At 51.3% G+C, this 16,482-nt stretch overlaps 1 protein-coding gene across 1 annotated transcript in view; it reads left to right on the plus strand.

Moving 5' to 3' along the window:
* TMEM123 (transmembrane protein 123) overlaps positions 1-13,885 on the plus strand; it is a 44,329-nt gene extending 30,444 nt beyond the window's left edge. The window contains exons 3-5 of the mRNA XM_039216549.1: positions 8,699-8,956; positions 9,833-9,986; positions 12,259-13,885. Of these exons, the coding sequence (XP_039072480.1) occupies positions 8,699-8,956; positions 9,833-9,986; positions 12,259-12,283 (437 nt within the window). The 3' untranslated portion in view covers positions 12,284-13,885. The remainder of the gene's footprint in view (positions 1-8,698; positions 8,957-9,832; positions 9,987-12,258) is intronic.
* Positions 13,886-16,482: the final 2,597 nt, after the last annotated feature.

The following is a 16,482-nucleotide window of genomic DNA, read 5'->3' on the forward strand; positions in this document are numbered from 1 at the left end:
TGAGCTGGTTGATGAGCACGTTCTTTGGCAGCTGCCCTTCACACTCGCTGCTTCTCCGTGTTTAGACCATAAATCTTCATGACCGAATGACAGCACCGCCTGCACAGACTTCTGAGGTTGCAAAGAATCGCTCTAATCGTGGAATTTCAGAATACTCGAGACCTATTTGCTCACACATTTTAGCTGTGGGGGGACGACGAGACAGTACAGGGCGTGAGCAGTTGTGAGTGTCGGGTGTGTTGACGACGGAGACGCACTGGTGGCGGGTCCTGCGTGTAGGCTTGTAGGACGTGGGGCAGCGGGACTGTCGGGTACGCGCCCAGCTGGGTTGTGTTAAACATGCAGGGCAGCTCCGAGAGCGCCGCTTGTTCTGTCGAGTGTCTGTTCTGGCATGTTCTCAGCCAGCGCTTGTTGAAGGCAGCAGGGCGGCGACGGTGCAGTCACTGTCCCTGAACAAAGCTCCCCGACTCGCCTGCACTGCTCTTCTTGAGTGGTTGCCAAACACAGTGACTGAGAACAGTCTTGGGCCACCTGCCCAAGTTCAAACCCTGGCATCTCTCGCTGGTTAGAGCCCACACTGAACCCCTGCCTGCCTCAGTTGCACCTGCAGAGTGGGGATGACCACAGCACCTGCCTCCAAGAGTGGCTATGAAAATGGCTCGCGTTGATGGAGTGCTTAGAACTGTGTCTGGCTTGCAGTGAATACTGTTTGTTTATCCAGTACGTACGTGAGGGGCGGACAGATGCCTGTTGACTGAGCTCATTCCGGGTCGGGTCTGTCCCCAAACCGTAAAGGGCCATGTCCTTCTAGTCATGTGAGTCACACAGGCTAACATGGGCAAGGAGGAATAAAACACATTAGCAAATGGAACTTCCTTTCCGTGGAGCAGAGCTGGCGCCACGGAGCCAAGGGGGCCTCAGTCAGCGCCCAGCGCCCTTCTCAGGGCAGAGGGCAGGCAGGACGGGGTAGCGAGGGGTCAGCAGGACACACGGGTGTTAGGCCAGTGACCTTGTGCACGTTTTCCAGTTAATCCAGAAAAGCTACTCCAGGCCCAGGGGAGTGGACAGAGCCGACGGCGGAGGTGAGAACTCTACCTCTCAGGGGCACGGACCGGCAAGGCAGCCCCGTCTTTATACCAAACGCATCTACTCTGTTGGCAAATACGTCCATTCTGTCGTAGGTGACCAGCTCTGCCCCTGAATCTGTCCCCCCGTTCGGGTGGAACCCCAGTGAGCCCCTCTGGCAATGTGCACGACCGAATGGACAGAGAGGGGAGGTGAGCGGCCGCTCTCTGGGGACCGGATGCTTGGTCATCTGGGGTAGTCAAGGCTGCGATGGTGGACGCCACTGTCTGGGTGGGTGACTTGTCGCCCAAGGACCATGTGCAGCCTCACCCCCACCGCAGCCTTGGGCAGGGGGCCGTCGTGCTTACGCCGCTGGATCAACCCCATGTCCGCATGCACGCGGGACGGGGTCTCCTGAGTTCACAGTAGGCTGCTGGCGGCCACCAAGTGGCTGTGCGGGACACGAGCAAGCGCGGCTCTCAGCTGCAGGCCTGCCGGGAGCGGACTGTAGCGCCCGGAGGCTCCACTGGCCCCGTTGGCCTGACTGCTGTGCTCCTCGTTCAGGGAGAGGCCGTGACGCCCTCTCGCCCCCGACAGCCGGGGGTCGTTGAGCCAGATGCACACAGCGAGATCGCCTTCGCCAGAGCCCTGTGGTGGGCATTTACGGGCTGGTCCCCACTGACGTGCTCACCCTGTGTAATTCCTTCTCTTGTGGGGACGTTGAGCCCTCATTCCCTGGGAGAAAGGGTCTTGCAGATGCGATTAGGGTTACTAACCAGTGGACCTTGCGGCACGTGGTCAGGTGGCCTGACAAAGCCACCAGGTGTTTGTGACCATAGCCAGGGCCGGAGAGTTGGAGGTGTGAGGGGGGCGTTTTGGTGCTGGCTTTGCCGGTGGAGGGGCCATAGGAATGTGGAGGCCCCTGGAGCAGAGCAGGGCCTCGGAGCCACAGGCTCGGGGACCTGGTTCCACCAGCAGCCTCCGGAGAAGAGCTCAGCTCCGCTGGAACTTGCTGGAACATCCACACCCGGGGGCTAATACAGGGCGGTGTGGACACTGCTGAACGGGTGGACGTCATTCCCCGCCAGTGCGGGACTGTCCTCTCTGGGTCCCAAGTTCTTGAACGAGGCGCTGGACGTAAAACCTTGTCCTGGTAGGGAACTCCTGCGTGTCCCGCTCACAGCCACTGTGGGGGGCCCTTGTGCTGGTGGGCGTGGTTGGTCTTGGATCACTGTGCACCCCGTTTTAAGAGCAACACTTTCTCTAAATCATAGATCCTTTACTTTGAGTAAGTAGAGTCCATCTAAAATGTGTGCCCGTCCCGGGGCGCCGGAGGAGCTCAGTCGGTCAAGCATCCGACTTCGGCTCAGGTCATGATCTCACGGTTCTTGAGTTGGAGCCCCGCATTGGGCTCCGTGCTGACAGCTCAGAGCCTGGAGCTGCTTCAAGTTCTGTGCCCCCCTCTCTGTCTGCCGCTTCCCCCCCATCAAATAAACATGTAAAAGATTTCAATAAAATGTGGACCCATATCTTAGAGGCCTTTCCCACCAGCGTCTCCCCCACGAGCAGACAGGCCTCCAGCCCCGTTTTTCCTCTTCCGCCCACGGTCCTCGCCTGCCTCGGAGCCGTGCGGGCCGCTGCAGGCGGCGCAGGCGAGGAGTGCTGCCCTTGGGGGAGGCAGGCCCGTCTCTTGCCCCATCCCCACCTCTGGTCTCCGTTTAACTTGCTTCTTCCTAACATGGGCCTGTGGGAGCAAGGAGGTGGTGCTTCCTGTTAGAGCAAGCGTTGGGGGGGGGGGTTCCTTCTGTCCGTTTCCAGCGGTGGTTCTGCCCGAGTGAGACCCACTCTTGAGCCGTCGTGAGAGCACAGCGATCACTTCTGGGCGTGCCCCGTGTCTGTGCTGATGTACTGGTGTCTCCCCCCCCCGCCCCGGCAGATGGACCCGGGGACCCCCGCGACCAGACACGCAGCCCCCTGCCACTCCCGAAGGGCCCAGACAGCTCGTGCTGGGGGGTTCTGCTCCCGTAAGCATGTGCGCCCGATGCCCGAGGGGCCGCGCGGTGGCCACGATGACTGCGTGCTCTGTGGCGGAAACCCTGAGCTCCTCCCTTAGAGTCTCCACGGACTGCTAACCTCACCGGACCGCCAAACTTGTTCTCACGATGAGCCACGGGAAAGATCTGTGGTTGCAGAGCCACTTGGCCTCTCTCCCAGCCCTGCTCCGCTCTGTCCCCACGTGGCAGCAGCGTGGACAGCAAGCAAACAGGTGGCCACGTTCCACTGAAACTTCACTCAAGAAACAGGTGCTGGGCCGGCCCGTGTGGCCTGCAAGCCCGAGCTGGCTGAGCGTCACGCGCGAGGTCTCCAACGGGGCGTTAACGTCCTCGTACCGTGGTGCGCGGCGGGTGTGTCATCGGGGGGCCCTTCCTGAGGCCCTCCGCACCCCTGCCTTCATGCCCAGCGTCCCCACGGCCGCCCGCAGCTCAGGTCTCCACGACAGGCCTCGCCTCCTGCCCCCTGGCCTGGCGTCTCCTCACCCGGCTCCCCTCCAGCCAGAACAGGGGGCGCTTGTGGAGACACGCGTGGTACCGTCAGGGAGCCCTCCTGGGTCGGGTGTGCACATGCTGTCTTCTCGCGCCCCCCCACCCAACGACCCTGCACCACGTCCCCCCAGAACAGCCCTCCTCGCCATGCCCTCCTGCCTTCACACTTGAACGCCCGCTCTCCTCACGTCTGTCCTGTGGCGTGTGTCACCGCGCTGTACTTGAGGACCAGAGGATACACGTCCACTACGACACACCAGCTGAAGTGCCCTGCAACACCTTCTCACGTCACTTGTACCAATTCACACGTGTTCTGTGAAACAGGCAGCCCGCAAACGTGTGTGTTTACTCCATAGTAAGTGGAGTAAACGGGCTTGTAGACTCAAATAATCGCTGGCTTTAGCTGGATTCGGCTTCAGCCCGCACTTTGCTCATTGATTTTGAGAGCTCACCGTGTGAGGCTGACCAGCTGCCGCTTTCCTCCCGCCAGGGCGGTACCGGAGGGCCGGGGCGTGTATTAGGTACCGCATCTCAGTCCCTGGCACACAGGGTGCTCGCTGCCCGTGATCCGCTGGGGATTGAAATCATGTAGGAATGAAGTGGGGTGTCTTAGTGAGATGTATACTTTAATTTTTAAGAATGACGACATGAACACTGAAGAAGCCCTAGAAGGCACGAACTTAGAATGAGGTGCGTACATGGAACAGCACCCTGAGATGCTGGTTTCAGCAGAGCTCAGGCCAAGCGGGGTGCGCCCGGCTTCGTGCTCCGGGTGTGCACGAGCACTCCCCTGAAGGGAGCCTCGGAAAGCAGACTTTGGACTCTGGCCTTTGGGAGTTCTTAAATTTCTTCCCGCGGAATTAACTGTCTGCATCCCAGGAAGGGGTGATCTCTGTTTGCTGGGCTGACCTTGACCCCAGAAGTCAGTGTGAACCTAGACTCCTTTCTGGTAGGTGCATTGAAGTGGCACATTCCTCTCTTCTTAAATGTTTATTTGTTTTGAGAGAGAGATTGAGAGAGATTGAGATTCCCGAGCAGGTTCCAAGCTCAGTAAAGAGCCCAACATGGGGCTCAAACCCACAAACCAAGAGATAATGGCCTGAGCCAAAGTCAAGAGTGGGACACTTAATACCTGAGCCGCCCAGGTACCCTGTGAAATGTCCTTTCTTAAAACATTTCTGGTTATGACTTTTGTCTTAGAGATTATTGCATATGATTATTTACAGTGTCATCACTGTTTTTTGAGGTATAGTCAGTAAACATTAGCTGCAGGTGTACAAAGTAATGACTCGGTATTTGTGTAGCGAAATGACTGCAATGAGTGTGGTTAACTTTTGCCACCATCTGTAGTTAGAAGTTCTCATCATAAGAAAAAACTTTCTTAGGATTTACTCTTATCACCTTTCAAGAATGCAATATGGTATTTTTAACTATAGGCACCCTGCTGTGCCTCACGCTCCCCCGACTGTGTAACTGGGCGTTTGTACCTTTGACCCTCTTCCTGCATTTTGCTCCCCTCTATCCCCAACCCCACCCCTCCTCTTGGAACCACCAATGTTTCATGTCTGTGAGCTTGTTTTAATTTCACATATAAGTGAAATCATACAGTGTTTGTCTTTCTCTCACTTACTTCACATGGCATACTCCCGTACGGTCACAGATGGCAAGATGTTTTTTAATTGCCAAAGAGTATTCTGTATATATACACATCTTATTTTTCTTTTCACTTATCAGTGGACACTTAAGTTGCCCCCTTATCTTGGCTATTGTAGTTAATGCCACAATAAATATGGCAGCATATATGGTTTCACATTAGCGTTTTTGTTATCTTAGGATAGGTAACGAGAAAATGGAATTTCTGGATCATGCTTTTTTTTCTTAATTTTTTTAGGTTTTACTTTTGAGAGATGGGGTAGAGAGGGTCTGAGGCAGGCTCTGCACTGTCAGCAGAGAACCTGATGTGCGGCTTGAACTCATGAACTGTGAGATCATGACCTGAGCCAAAGTCAGAGGCTCAACTGACTGAGCCACCCAGGTGCCCTGGTATTTTTAATATTTTGAGGAACCTCCATATTGTTTTCCAGAGTGACTACACCAGTTTGCATTCCCACCAACAGTATGTTCTCCATATCCTTGCTAACACTTGTTGTTTCTTATGTTGTTAATTTTAGCCTGACAGGTGTGAGTTTTGATTTGTATTTCCCTGATGATGAGCAATGATGAGCATTTTTTTCCATATCTGTTGGTCATCTTTATGTCTATGGAAAAATGTCTCCTTAGATCCTCTATTTTTTTAAATAGGATTGTTTTACTGTTTAGTTGAATGTCTTCTTTATGTATTTTGAATATTAACTCCTTGTCTAATGATTTGCAAATATCTTCTTATTCCAGAGGTTGCCATTTTGTTTTGCTGATGGTTTCCTTTGCTGTGCTTTTTAGTTTGTTGCCATCTCATTTGTGGTTTTTTTGCTTTTTTGTTGCCTTTGCTTTTTGGTGTCAAATCAAAAAAACACAAAAGTTGTGACTGATGTCAGAGAGTGCACTGCCTATGTTTTCTGCTAGGACTTTTGTGGCTTAAGTCTTAAAATTTAGGTCCTTAATCAGGGGTGCCTGGGTGGCTCAGTCAGTTAAGCATCCGACTTCAGCTCAGGTCATGATTTCACAGTTTGTGGGTTCGAGCCCCACGTCAGTCTCTGTGCTAACAGCTAGCTCAGATCCTGGAGCCTGTCTTTGGATTCGGTGTCTCCTCCTCTCTCTGACCCTCCCCTGCTCATGCTGTCTCTCTCTCTCTCTCAAAAATAAATAAAAACATTAAACAAAAAGTCCTTAATCCATTTCAGTTAATTTTTGTGTGTGGTATAAGATAATGGCTTTGCTCGCCAGCCATCATTTGTGGAAGACACTGTTTTCCCCATTGTATATTCTTGGATTGTTTGTTAGAAATAAACCCAAGCACCTGTAGTCAGTTAATTTCTGGTCCTTCTGTGCTATTGATCTATATGTCTGTTTTTATGCCAATATATACTGCCTAGATTAGTACAGACTTGGAATATAGTTTAAAAATGATGTCTCCAGCTTTTTTTTTTTTTTTTTGGTCAAGATTACTTTGGGTATTTGAGGTCTTTTGTTCCATACAAATTTCAGGATTTCCTACTTGTGTGAAACATGCCATTGGAATTTTGATTGGGATTGCATTGAGTTACGGATAGCTTTCGATAGAATGGATTTTTTAGCAATATTAATTCTTCCAGTGTGCAGAGCCTGGGGGCTGCGTGGTGCGGGCCAGATGTGTGGGAAACACACACCTTTGCTGTCCGTGTGAACAGTCTACACCCAGCTCAGCCTTCTAACCTTCACCGGCAGGACGGACAGCCCCCTCATCAGGCCAGAGCTCCTCAGTCTGTGTCCCCACAAATCCAGGGGCTGCTCCCCTGAAGTCTCCCCAGCGTGGTGTGAAGCCAGGATGGCATTCTCCTCTGTTCCTTCCTGAGCAGAGGGGTGAGTGGACGGACACACAGCCACCACATGCCCGAGAACAGCCATTTGTGCTCTGACCGCATCTTGTTTCAGTACTTTGAGATGCAGGTGACACATAGTAGTCATGGCTGTGCAGCACGAGTCAACATTTGTGTGGTTTGCAAAACGACCCCCCCACGCAGGGAGTCCCAGCTTGGGCACCCAGCAGTCCTGTGTTTGTCCCTTGTGACGACCTCTAACGTTTGCCCTCGGCGACTTGGGAATGCATAAGTGCGCTCGCAGTGTGGCGTCTCACGTCCCAGGACTTCCTCTGGGCCTGGAGACATGTGCCTCGCAAGCCCGTCCCACCCCACGTGCCGCCCACACCCGCACAGCTTCTGTCGCAGGGGGCTGGGGACCGGAGGACCTGCACTCGTGCAGGCCAGGGCGCCGCAACGGGAGCTCCTCGCTCGCTTCCTGGGACCACAGTGCCACTTGCGGGCATCAGAGCAGTGACAAAACCTCCCCGCCTGTCGTGTCCATTTGCAGAAATGTTTGGCTGCTCCTGGTTGGATTTTCTTACTTGGGTAAACTTGAGCCGCTGCGCCTGTCTCTGATCCTGTGACTTGGCACCACGTCCCGGAGGTATTGGGCGGGGGCGGGGCAGGCGGTGTGTGGCCCTGTGCCTAGACTCTGCACAGATGGTGCTGTTCGAAGACAGGAAGTAAACGCTGGCGCGTCCACACTCGGCGGCGCCAGGAGAGCGCGTGCGCACAGGTTAAAACAAGAGCGTTTCAGTCCCAAAGCGTGTTCTGTGCGCAGAGCATTCAGCGTAGCGCGAGTTCTCACACGTGCGTCCCCTGCGGGCATCGCTGAGTTAGCGGTCTCCATAGCTCACAAGTAATCCTTTGGCCTTTTCAAAAAACTGGGTAACGCGTGGAGGCGGCACAGGGCCGGGACCTGCACTCGGGAGAGGTACTCGCAAGCAGACTGACGAGCCTTCGGTGGTTGGAAGTCTTTGGAGAAGTCCAGCAATCTGGAGGCGAGGGTGCCCCCGTCCAGTGCGGTCCCCTCTGGCAGTGACAGAGCGGGACACCCTGGGCCCCGAGCCGCCCTCCCCGGGGAGGAGTGTGCACGTCCAGGGGGAGAGGCGGAGACAATGGCCCCGCGGCACAGCAGCACCGGTGAGCCCGAGGTCAGCATGTCCGTGCAAAGGGGCAGAGAGAAGGGAACGTCTCTGTCCCTGGCAGCGGGTACGTGGGTGACGAGGACCTAGCTGGGCCCCGTGCTCTGTGTACACGTGCCCGCAGGGGAGATGAGAGGAATTTCAGTGCAGGTGCTGCGGCAGTAGTGACCCGATCTGTGCCTGCTCCTCCTCGTGAAGGCCTCCACCTCAGGGGGTATCGGGGGCCCGCGGGAGGCAGGGGTGGCTGGAGCCTCCAGCCATGGGGGTGTCCTCACCCCAGACAGGCTCGCAGCCCGGCCCCACAGTGAGGGGGTGCGCCCTCCTGTGTGCATGTGCCTGTGAGGCTGTCCCTGTCCTCTAAACTCCCTTCGCGGAGATGCGCGCTCAGCAGGCCGTGTCGCCAAGGAGCCTCATAGAGACGTGACGTGTTGATGTCTCTTTCTTGCAGGGAACGCCACCGCGGTGACCTCCAGCCACATGGGTGCGTCCCCAAACACAAACCCCAACATGTCCACCCCTTCCCAAGTCCCCAGGACAGACGCCGTCAGCACCTCGATGCCCAAAACAGCATCCAGAGTGACAACCCGGGAGGCATCCACGAATACGACCTTCACCACCCACGTGTCCCACAGCGTGTCCCATGTGCCGTCGACGATGAGCACCGCCCACAACCATTCGGCCACCTCGGTGTCTTCACCAGTGACAAGTACGCACAAGAGCTGACCAGTTTCTGTGCTCAGAGCAGGTGTCAGACGCCCTGTGCGAGATGCGGACAGCCTGTCGTTTATACAGAAATTAGTGGGGCAGGTGCTACTCCCCTCGTCCCTGTAGGAAGCGGGTTTCCAGCTTAGGCCTCGTGACTGGAGGAGGGACGTGTCCTGGGATCGTACTTCGCGTGGTCGGAGCACGTGTCCTGACTGCACACTGGGCAGAGCCTCCACACCCACAGCGCGGTCACTCTGGCCGTGGCCCCTGGGTGCGCCAGGTGCAGCCAACGTGTGGTGTCCGCCAGCGCACCTCAGTTCCTGCACTTGTTTAAGATAGAATGTGAAACCATGAATTCAGAACCTTGGCATTTTCCCTTCAAGGTTTTCCAAGTTCAGGTCCGCGCGGAGGCCAGCACAGACCACAGGCTTCGTGGGGTGGTCTGCGTACTTCCGTGTGTGCTACCCTGAAGTCTTATTCCCGCAGCTGTGGTCACCAGGGCTCCTGATGTGATAAAACCAGTCTGTTGAAAGGAGAACTTCCGGTTAGAAGCCCTCGTGCAGATGGGCCCAGACCCCCTGGTTAAGACACAAGCTCTTATGAGGACGAATAAGGAAACAGTCCCCAAACGGTGCAGTCCAGGGCCGGGGAGGGGGTGGAGGTCGGGGTCCCCCAGCACAAACACCCTCAGGTGTTAGCTTGCAGCCTGGGGTGGGGAGGGCTCCATCCGCTCAAGGGACCCAAGGCCCAGGGCCAGCGGACAGGAGGCTGGCGGGGAGCACCTCCCCCACTCTGCTTTCTTGGATAGGAATTCGAGTGGCAGCTTATTGTAATGTTTTTGACAACCACTAAAGCGTGCCTTTTTGTTTTTTCCTAGTGACAGCAACTATCAATTCTAAAGAAAACCCAGGATCAAAATTTGACGTTGGCAGCTTTCTCGGTGGCATCGTATTAACGCTGGGAATTCTGTCAATCCTGTACTTTGGATGCAAAACATACTATTCACGAAGAGGCATTCGGTACAGAACCATGTGAGTTTGGATTTCCTTCACCCTCACGACACAACACTGGAAGGGGGCTGTCCACACTAACCTCTGTGCCCGGAGCGCGCTGTTGACGTACAGGCTGGTGATTGTTAGTGCAAACAAAAACGGATGCGCGTGCTATGCCAGCGTCCTGTTTCCCGGCGCCCCCCTGTCCCCGCACCTGTAACCGTCTCCAGAGGGGATGTCTGGCGCTCGTCGGTAGCGCTACGGCAACATCCTTGGTGGAAACGTGGTTTTAAAGAAATCCTGATGGTCTCATTTTTAAGTTCTTGCATCCAGTGACTTAACAGACCTTGTCATGTTCACGGTTTCCAGGACTGTGTGGGTCTTATGTTGTCCGGAAGGGTCATGGCTTTTACTAGAGTACAAGAGCCAGTTGATTTTTAATGTATCATAAATACCACAGAAGGACAACTTTTTCCAAAAATTCTTTAAGTCACACACACTGGGAACTGATTTAACAAAGTAAAACAGGACAGGTTACAGTATGAAAATATTTCTCATAGAACTAAAAAAAACAAAACTGGCTTTAGCAAACTCGCTTTCAGATTATCAAGGTGTTTTTTGCCAGATTAAAAGCATATTCAGAAACATTCTTTAGATCAACTCCTAGAGGAAGAACTACCTGAAGGAAACAGAGTTAACCTCAAAGCAGTTTTTGATAACCACTCTATGTTTCTAGAAACTTTTTTATGTTTTATTTATTTGTAGGAGAGAGAGAGACAGCGTGAGCAGGGGAGGGTCAGAGAGAGAGGGAGTCACAGAATGTGAAGCAGCTCCAGGCTCCGAGCCGGCAGTCAGCACAGAGCCCGACGCGGGGCTCGAACCCACGAACCACGAGATCATGACCTAAGCGAAAGTCGGACGCTTAACCGACTAAGCCACCCAGGCGCCCCTGTTTCTAGAAATTTTTATCATATGTTCTTGGTAAATTTTGCCAGTTTAAATGCCACTCATTTAATAGTATCAGTGTTTACTGATGTAAATGAGGCTGTAAAGCAATTAAAGGTGCTGTTTCTGTTTTAAACTGCCTAAACCACACAGCGTGTCAGCTTCACAGTTTGCTTCGTCAATCTTCACAAAACCCCGCAGGTTAGAATCAGATGTTTGTTTCCCATTCCTCCCCGTTCTTATTTGAATGGCTGCTCACGCTTACTCCCCCCTCCCCCCGCTCTGCAAGGTAGAGGTTTCTTGCCGGGGACGGTTGGTTGCCGGCAGGCCCTGGGCTTCCCGGGAGCCCACTTGCGAGCCCACCTGCGGGCAGCTGCTCTCCGGGAACTATGTTAACAGAGGGCAAATAGAATTTTTAGAAAGCACAACAGGAAAATCCATCTTAGTCAAACCCTCGTCGTGGGTGCAAATTTCCCTAGGACCAAGTTTTTTTTTTTTTTTTAAATGTTTATTTTTCAGAAAGAGAGAAAGACCGCATGAGCAGGGGAGGGGCAGAGAGACAAGGAGACATAATATGAAGACAGGCTCCAGGGTCTGAACTAGCTGTCAGCACAGAGCCCCATGCGGGGCTCACACCCACAAACTGTGAGATCATGACCTGAGCTGAAGTTGGGTGCTCAACCGAGCCTCCCAGGCGCCGGCCCGGGGAGAGCTCAGAGCCACTGCTGGGAGAGGCTGTGCCTGGACTCTGGTGATAGAGCCCCAGAAAAAGTACCTCATGGACTTGAGCATCTCTGAAGTCAGGGTACAGCTTACAGTCCACGGGACGACAGCGTGCATTTTTCTTAGTGCTACGTGACAGTGCGCATAGAAGTCAGGAGCGGCTCTGAGGCGGTGAGGTTCTTACAGAATGCCGGATGAGGCGTTCCCCAGGCCGTGAGCTGCTGGGACAGAAGCGTGTGGAGGTGGAGTTTGGCGCAGGAAGAGCATTCTGGGCCCTTCCCCCATGCTTGTGTGGCTTCAGGTCCTCTGCAGAATGGGATTGTGAATAAAGAAAGTCAGTACATACTTAGGGTTTCTGTGGGGATGAAGTGAGATACGTAAACACCCCACTCAGGGATGTTCAAGGAATGAGGGTGCTTAGTTTTTCTAGATCTCTAGAGCTAACCAGTGAGAAGCTACACAGCCACAAGGGGCGGAGCAGACGTCTGAGGGGCCGTCAGCACCCTTCACATGGTACACCCGACGCTTTAACAAATCTTACGTAAATGACAATTTTGATGCTGCATCTTGAAGTTGTTTAAAACTAGGAACCAAACGGCTTTGACACAATACAAAACAAAGTGATTGTAACTTTTGATTACAGTGATGAGCACGATGCCATCATTTAAGGAACGCCAAGGACCAACAGAACATGAGGACAGCCCTACGGATGAATCTGGACGATTCTTGGAAAGAGTATACACACATCCTGCGTGTAACATACAATGTACTATATAAACATGTAAACAGTCCTCAGGATTACTAAAGGTAAAGAGACTTCGGGTTGGGTTTTTAAATGAGCATTTGCAGCATACCGTTAATGCAATTTGAACACAAACAGTGCTGTTCTTGCTTCTGGGGCCTGGGTCACACTGGGGGAGTAACTCACGTGCCACTGGAGCGTGCAGACCGGGACACAGACCTTCACTGCTCCCCAGAGCCGGTGCTACCCTGAGCACTAAAGCCACACAGCAGAAATTACATGTCAGCCAGGTCTCCCGCAGAATTGTAAAGCTCTGTGCTTGGGTTCAGAACGAGACACGTGGTCCCCACCCCCAGAGTCTGTGTCCTCCTTCCAGTGCCAGTCAGTCAGTCTTTCTCCTCTGTGTCATTGCAGCAAATTGTAACAGTGTAGTCAAGGTGTAGTCGGGTTATGTGCCACTGTGAGAGTATTGCCACTATTAGAAATGGCTTTGTTTCATAAGCGCCAGTTACTTGTAGGTTTAGTGGATCTTTTTAAGGGATGGAGAGCTTCCTTCAGTATCTAGGATGGTTTAATGTCAACATGCTAAGGTAAGCCCCCTAAGAAGTGGGACTTCTCTAGACTTCTAGAAGGCTGTGTTGATCAGGGATGGGAGGGTACTCCACTCAGGCTACTAACCTACAGGAAGAAAATGCTGTATTTTTGTGTACTGTTGATTTTACTCCAATTTGGGGAAATAGCATTTTTATACTAAAAAACCTTTTATTTGATTAAATTCTTAGGAAGTTAATACAAGAAATTTTTACTATTCTTCAGGCCTCTCCTGTAGAGGGGCACTTTGGGGCTGTATTTTGCTAATAGAAAAAGCACAGTATTGTTGGAACACCAGTATTAGTCAACATATTTTGGGGTGTTCGATTTTATAGTTTATATTACAGCAGTCAAAACTCAGGGTCAGGTTTTGACAAAGAAAGGCATTTAGTCATACGTATGGCTACCCAAAGTTAAGTACAACCAGTTTCTGCCAATCCAGAAATAAGGTGTCCTAATGATCTTGTGTCTACACTGAAGAAGATGTGACTTTTGTGACCAGCTTTTGGCTTTCAGAGGTCAAGAATTTTGATACAGAAAAATCCCTCCTAGTCACTGTGCATTGCGGCCCGCCGAGGTGATGAGCGTGGGTAGTGGGGTGGGGCACATGCAGTGCAAGACAGACGGGGGCTGAGTTAGTAACACGCAACGAGCCTACCTGGTCTTGAAACGACTTTCAGTGAAACTGTACAGCGATGGGGGCCTTTTAAATCTTCCTGCTTCCTCCAGAGTTCAGTACTTGAGGTCAGAACCTTTTATTCCTGAATACTTGTTTCTATAGCACTTTGAAGATGTAAAACCACTTTTTAAGTACTAAACGTCATTATATGCCTTTAAAGGTTGAAATAATGTGTACAATGTCTTCTCTCTGATACTTTCAAATACCAGTATTATTTGGATGCAGCAGGTTTTTTGGTTATCTGCAAAAAAAAAAAAAGGGGGGGGGGGAAGGTGACATGAACCACTATTTCCCTAAGCATAAATTCATATCCTAATCGTGTTTACTTCGGTGACTATTTGATCTTGTTTTCATTCTCGGATACAGTTTCCAAACAGATGAGAGTTGGCAGTGTATTACAATGACAATTTTGTATTTTTGAGGAGGAAAATTTAAAGCAAATTCTTTTTACTTTGTTCTTATTATAATGGCAAGCTTTTAGTATTTCATTGTTACTAAGGTCTATTTTTAGAATAAAACTTTGTTCTCCATCTAAGAGGTTTCTGTGTGCGGTTTTGTTTCATTTCCACAAACTTGAGAGAAATGAAAAGCCCCAAATAAAGACACTATTTAAGTGTGGTTGGCTGAGAACCATGTTACAAGTGCACGATCTTACCCAAGCCCGAGACCTCCTGAGTCTGTGTCTGAACGCTGCCACCCAGGGTTCTGAGGCTCCCCAACCTCGGACAACCGCTGCTCTGGACTCTTCCGTGCCCCTGCTTCACGCTGGTAGGTAGAATTAGAACAGTAGGTGAATTCGTGATATAAATTAAGAAATGACCGTGCCCAGTACCCATCAGCTACAAATGCCTTACTGTACAGCCCAGCAACAGGCTGAAGGGCCTCCCATGCACCTACAATCCCCCAGTGTGGTGTCGACCACCGGGAACCTGTCCCCGAAGAGGGGAGAGCTTCGGACGCTGGGTGGCTCAGCGAGTTGAGCATCCAACTCTTTCAGTTCTGCTTATGATCTCATGGTTCGTGTGACTAAGCCCCGTGGGGGGGCTCTTGGTGCGGAGCCTGCTTGAGATTCTCTCTCAAAAATAAGCATTAAAGAAAACAAGAGGGGAGGTCTTGAGACAGGCAGCACTTGGGTCTGGAGAGAGCGGATGATCCTACCTGCAACGCCCGGGTCCCAACCAGAGCCCCTGCTCCTGTGCGGAAGTAGGAGCCCAGTGCAGGTCGGCTGCACTCGGAGCTGTCCCTGCCAAGGAGATGAGCTCTGAAGGCAAGAAAAACAAAAGAAACCTACATCCTACCAACACTGACTTGCTAATCAAAAATCTCCCCCCATGACGAAAAACCGGGACCAGATGGCTTCACTGGTAAATTTTACCGAAGAATTAATACTAATCCTTCCCAAACTCTCCCAAAAAACAGAAGAGGGAACACTCAGAAATTCATTTTTTTAAAGTAATCTCCATGCCGAAAGCAGGGCTTGAACTCACAACCCCAAGATCAAGAATCACATGTTCCACCAGGTGTCCCCCAAACGCATTTTAAAAAGCCAGTATCACCCTAATGAATACAAATGGAAAAATCTTTAGCAAACAGAATTCAACCCATTTAAAGGATCACTTGCCGGGACATCCGGGATGTGTCCCTGGGATGCGAGGCTGGTCTGACACATGACCAACATGCTGCACCACACTAATGGATTACGACCACACAGGTGGGGGTTTTTTTACACATAGGAAAGTATATGACAAAATTCAACATCTGTTCATGATGAAACCTTAAATTAGATCTGGAAGGCATGTCCTTCCACATAATAAAGTCCACAGCTATCATCAGGATCAGAAGGAAGATGGGGTGGGGCAGCTGGGGGGGGCTCAGTTGGTTAAGCATCTGACTTCCGCTCAGGTCATGATCTTTCGGGTCATGAGCTAAAGCCCCACATCGGGCTCTGTGCTGACAGCTCGGAACCTGAAGCCTGCTTCATATTCTGTGACTCCTCTCATTCTGCCCTACCCCTGCTCACAATCTCTCTCTCTCAAAAATAAACAAAAAAAAAAAAAAAAAAAGGCAGGCAGGGTCACCTGTAGTGCACACAGCATGAGCAGTCCTAGCCAGAGCAGTTAAAAAGAAGGAAGAGGCATCAGAATTGGAACAGAGTAAGTAGAATAGTCTATTTGCACACGTTTTCATAAATACAATTCTAAAGATCCAACAAAACCTGTTGTAGCTAATGGACATTGTAAAGTTGCGGGACATAAAACCAATGCTCACCAAAGCAGCAGTATTTCTGTACACTGACAACAAAGTATCTGAAAAATACAGATGATCCCATACTTACAACAAACAGCACCAAAAACAAAGTGCTTAAAATTAAAGCACTAAAAGATCTCTACAGTGACGACGACAAGCTACTGCTGAAAGACACTGAAGAGTCAAAACAAACTGGCAGAATTACTGCTGGGGCAAAACCCATCATCTGTAGTCCTCTTAACCCGGTGCTCGCCCTGCCTGTCCAAGCTGGTTTCCCAGTATTCATTCACCTTCTTGTTTCAAAAATGCCTCACGCATTTTTTGTCTCTTCATATTTCTCCCTCTGCCTAGAATAACCTGTTCTCCAACTCCGCATACTCTAATCCTATTTAATCCTTGGTTCCCAACCGTAGACACAGAAATCAATGGAATAGAATACAGAATACAAAACCCAGAAATGGACCCACATCTATACGGCCAGCTCATCTTTGACAAAGCAGGAAAGAATATCCAATGGAAGAAAGTCTCTTCAACAAATAATGTGGGAAAACTAGACAGTGACATGCAGGAGAATGAAACTACCGTTTTTTTCTCTTTTTATGTTTATT

Source organism: Hyaena hyaena, unplaced genomic scaffold, assembly GCF_003009895.1.
Source record: "Hyaena hyaena isolate Hyena2069 unplaced genomic scaffold, ASM300989v1 scaffold_638, whole genome shotgun sequence".
NCBI classification, from domain to species: Eukaryota; Metazoa; Chordata; class Mammalia; order Carnivora; family Hyaenidae; genus Hyaena; species Hyaena hyaena.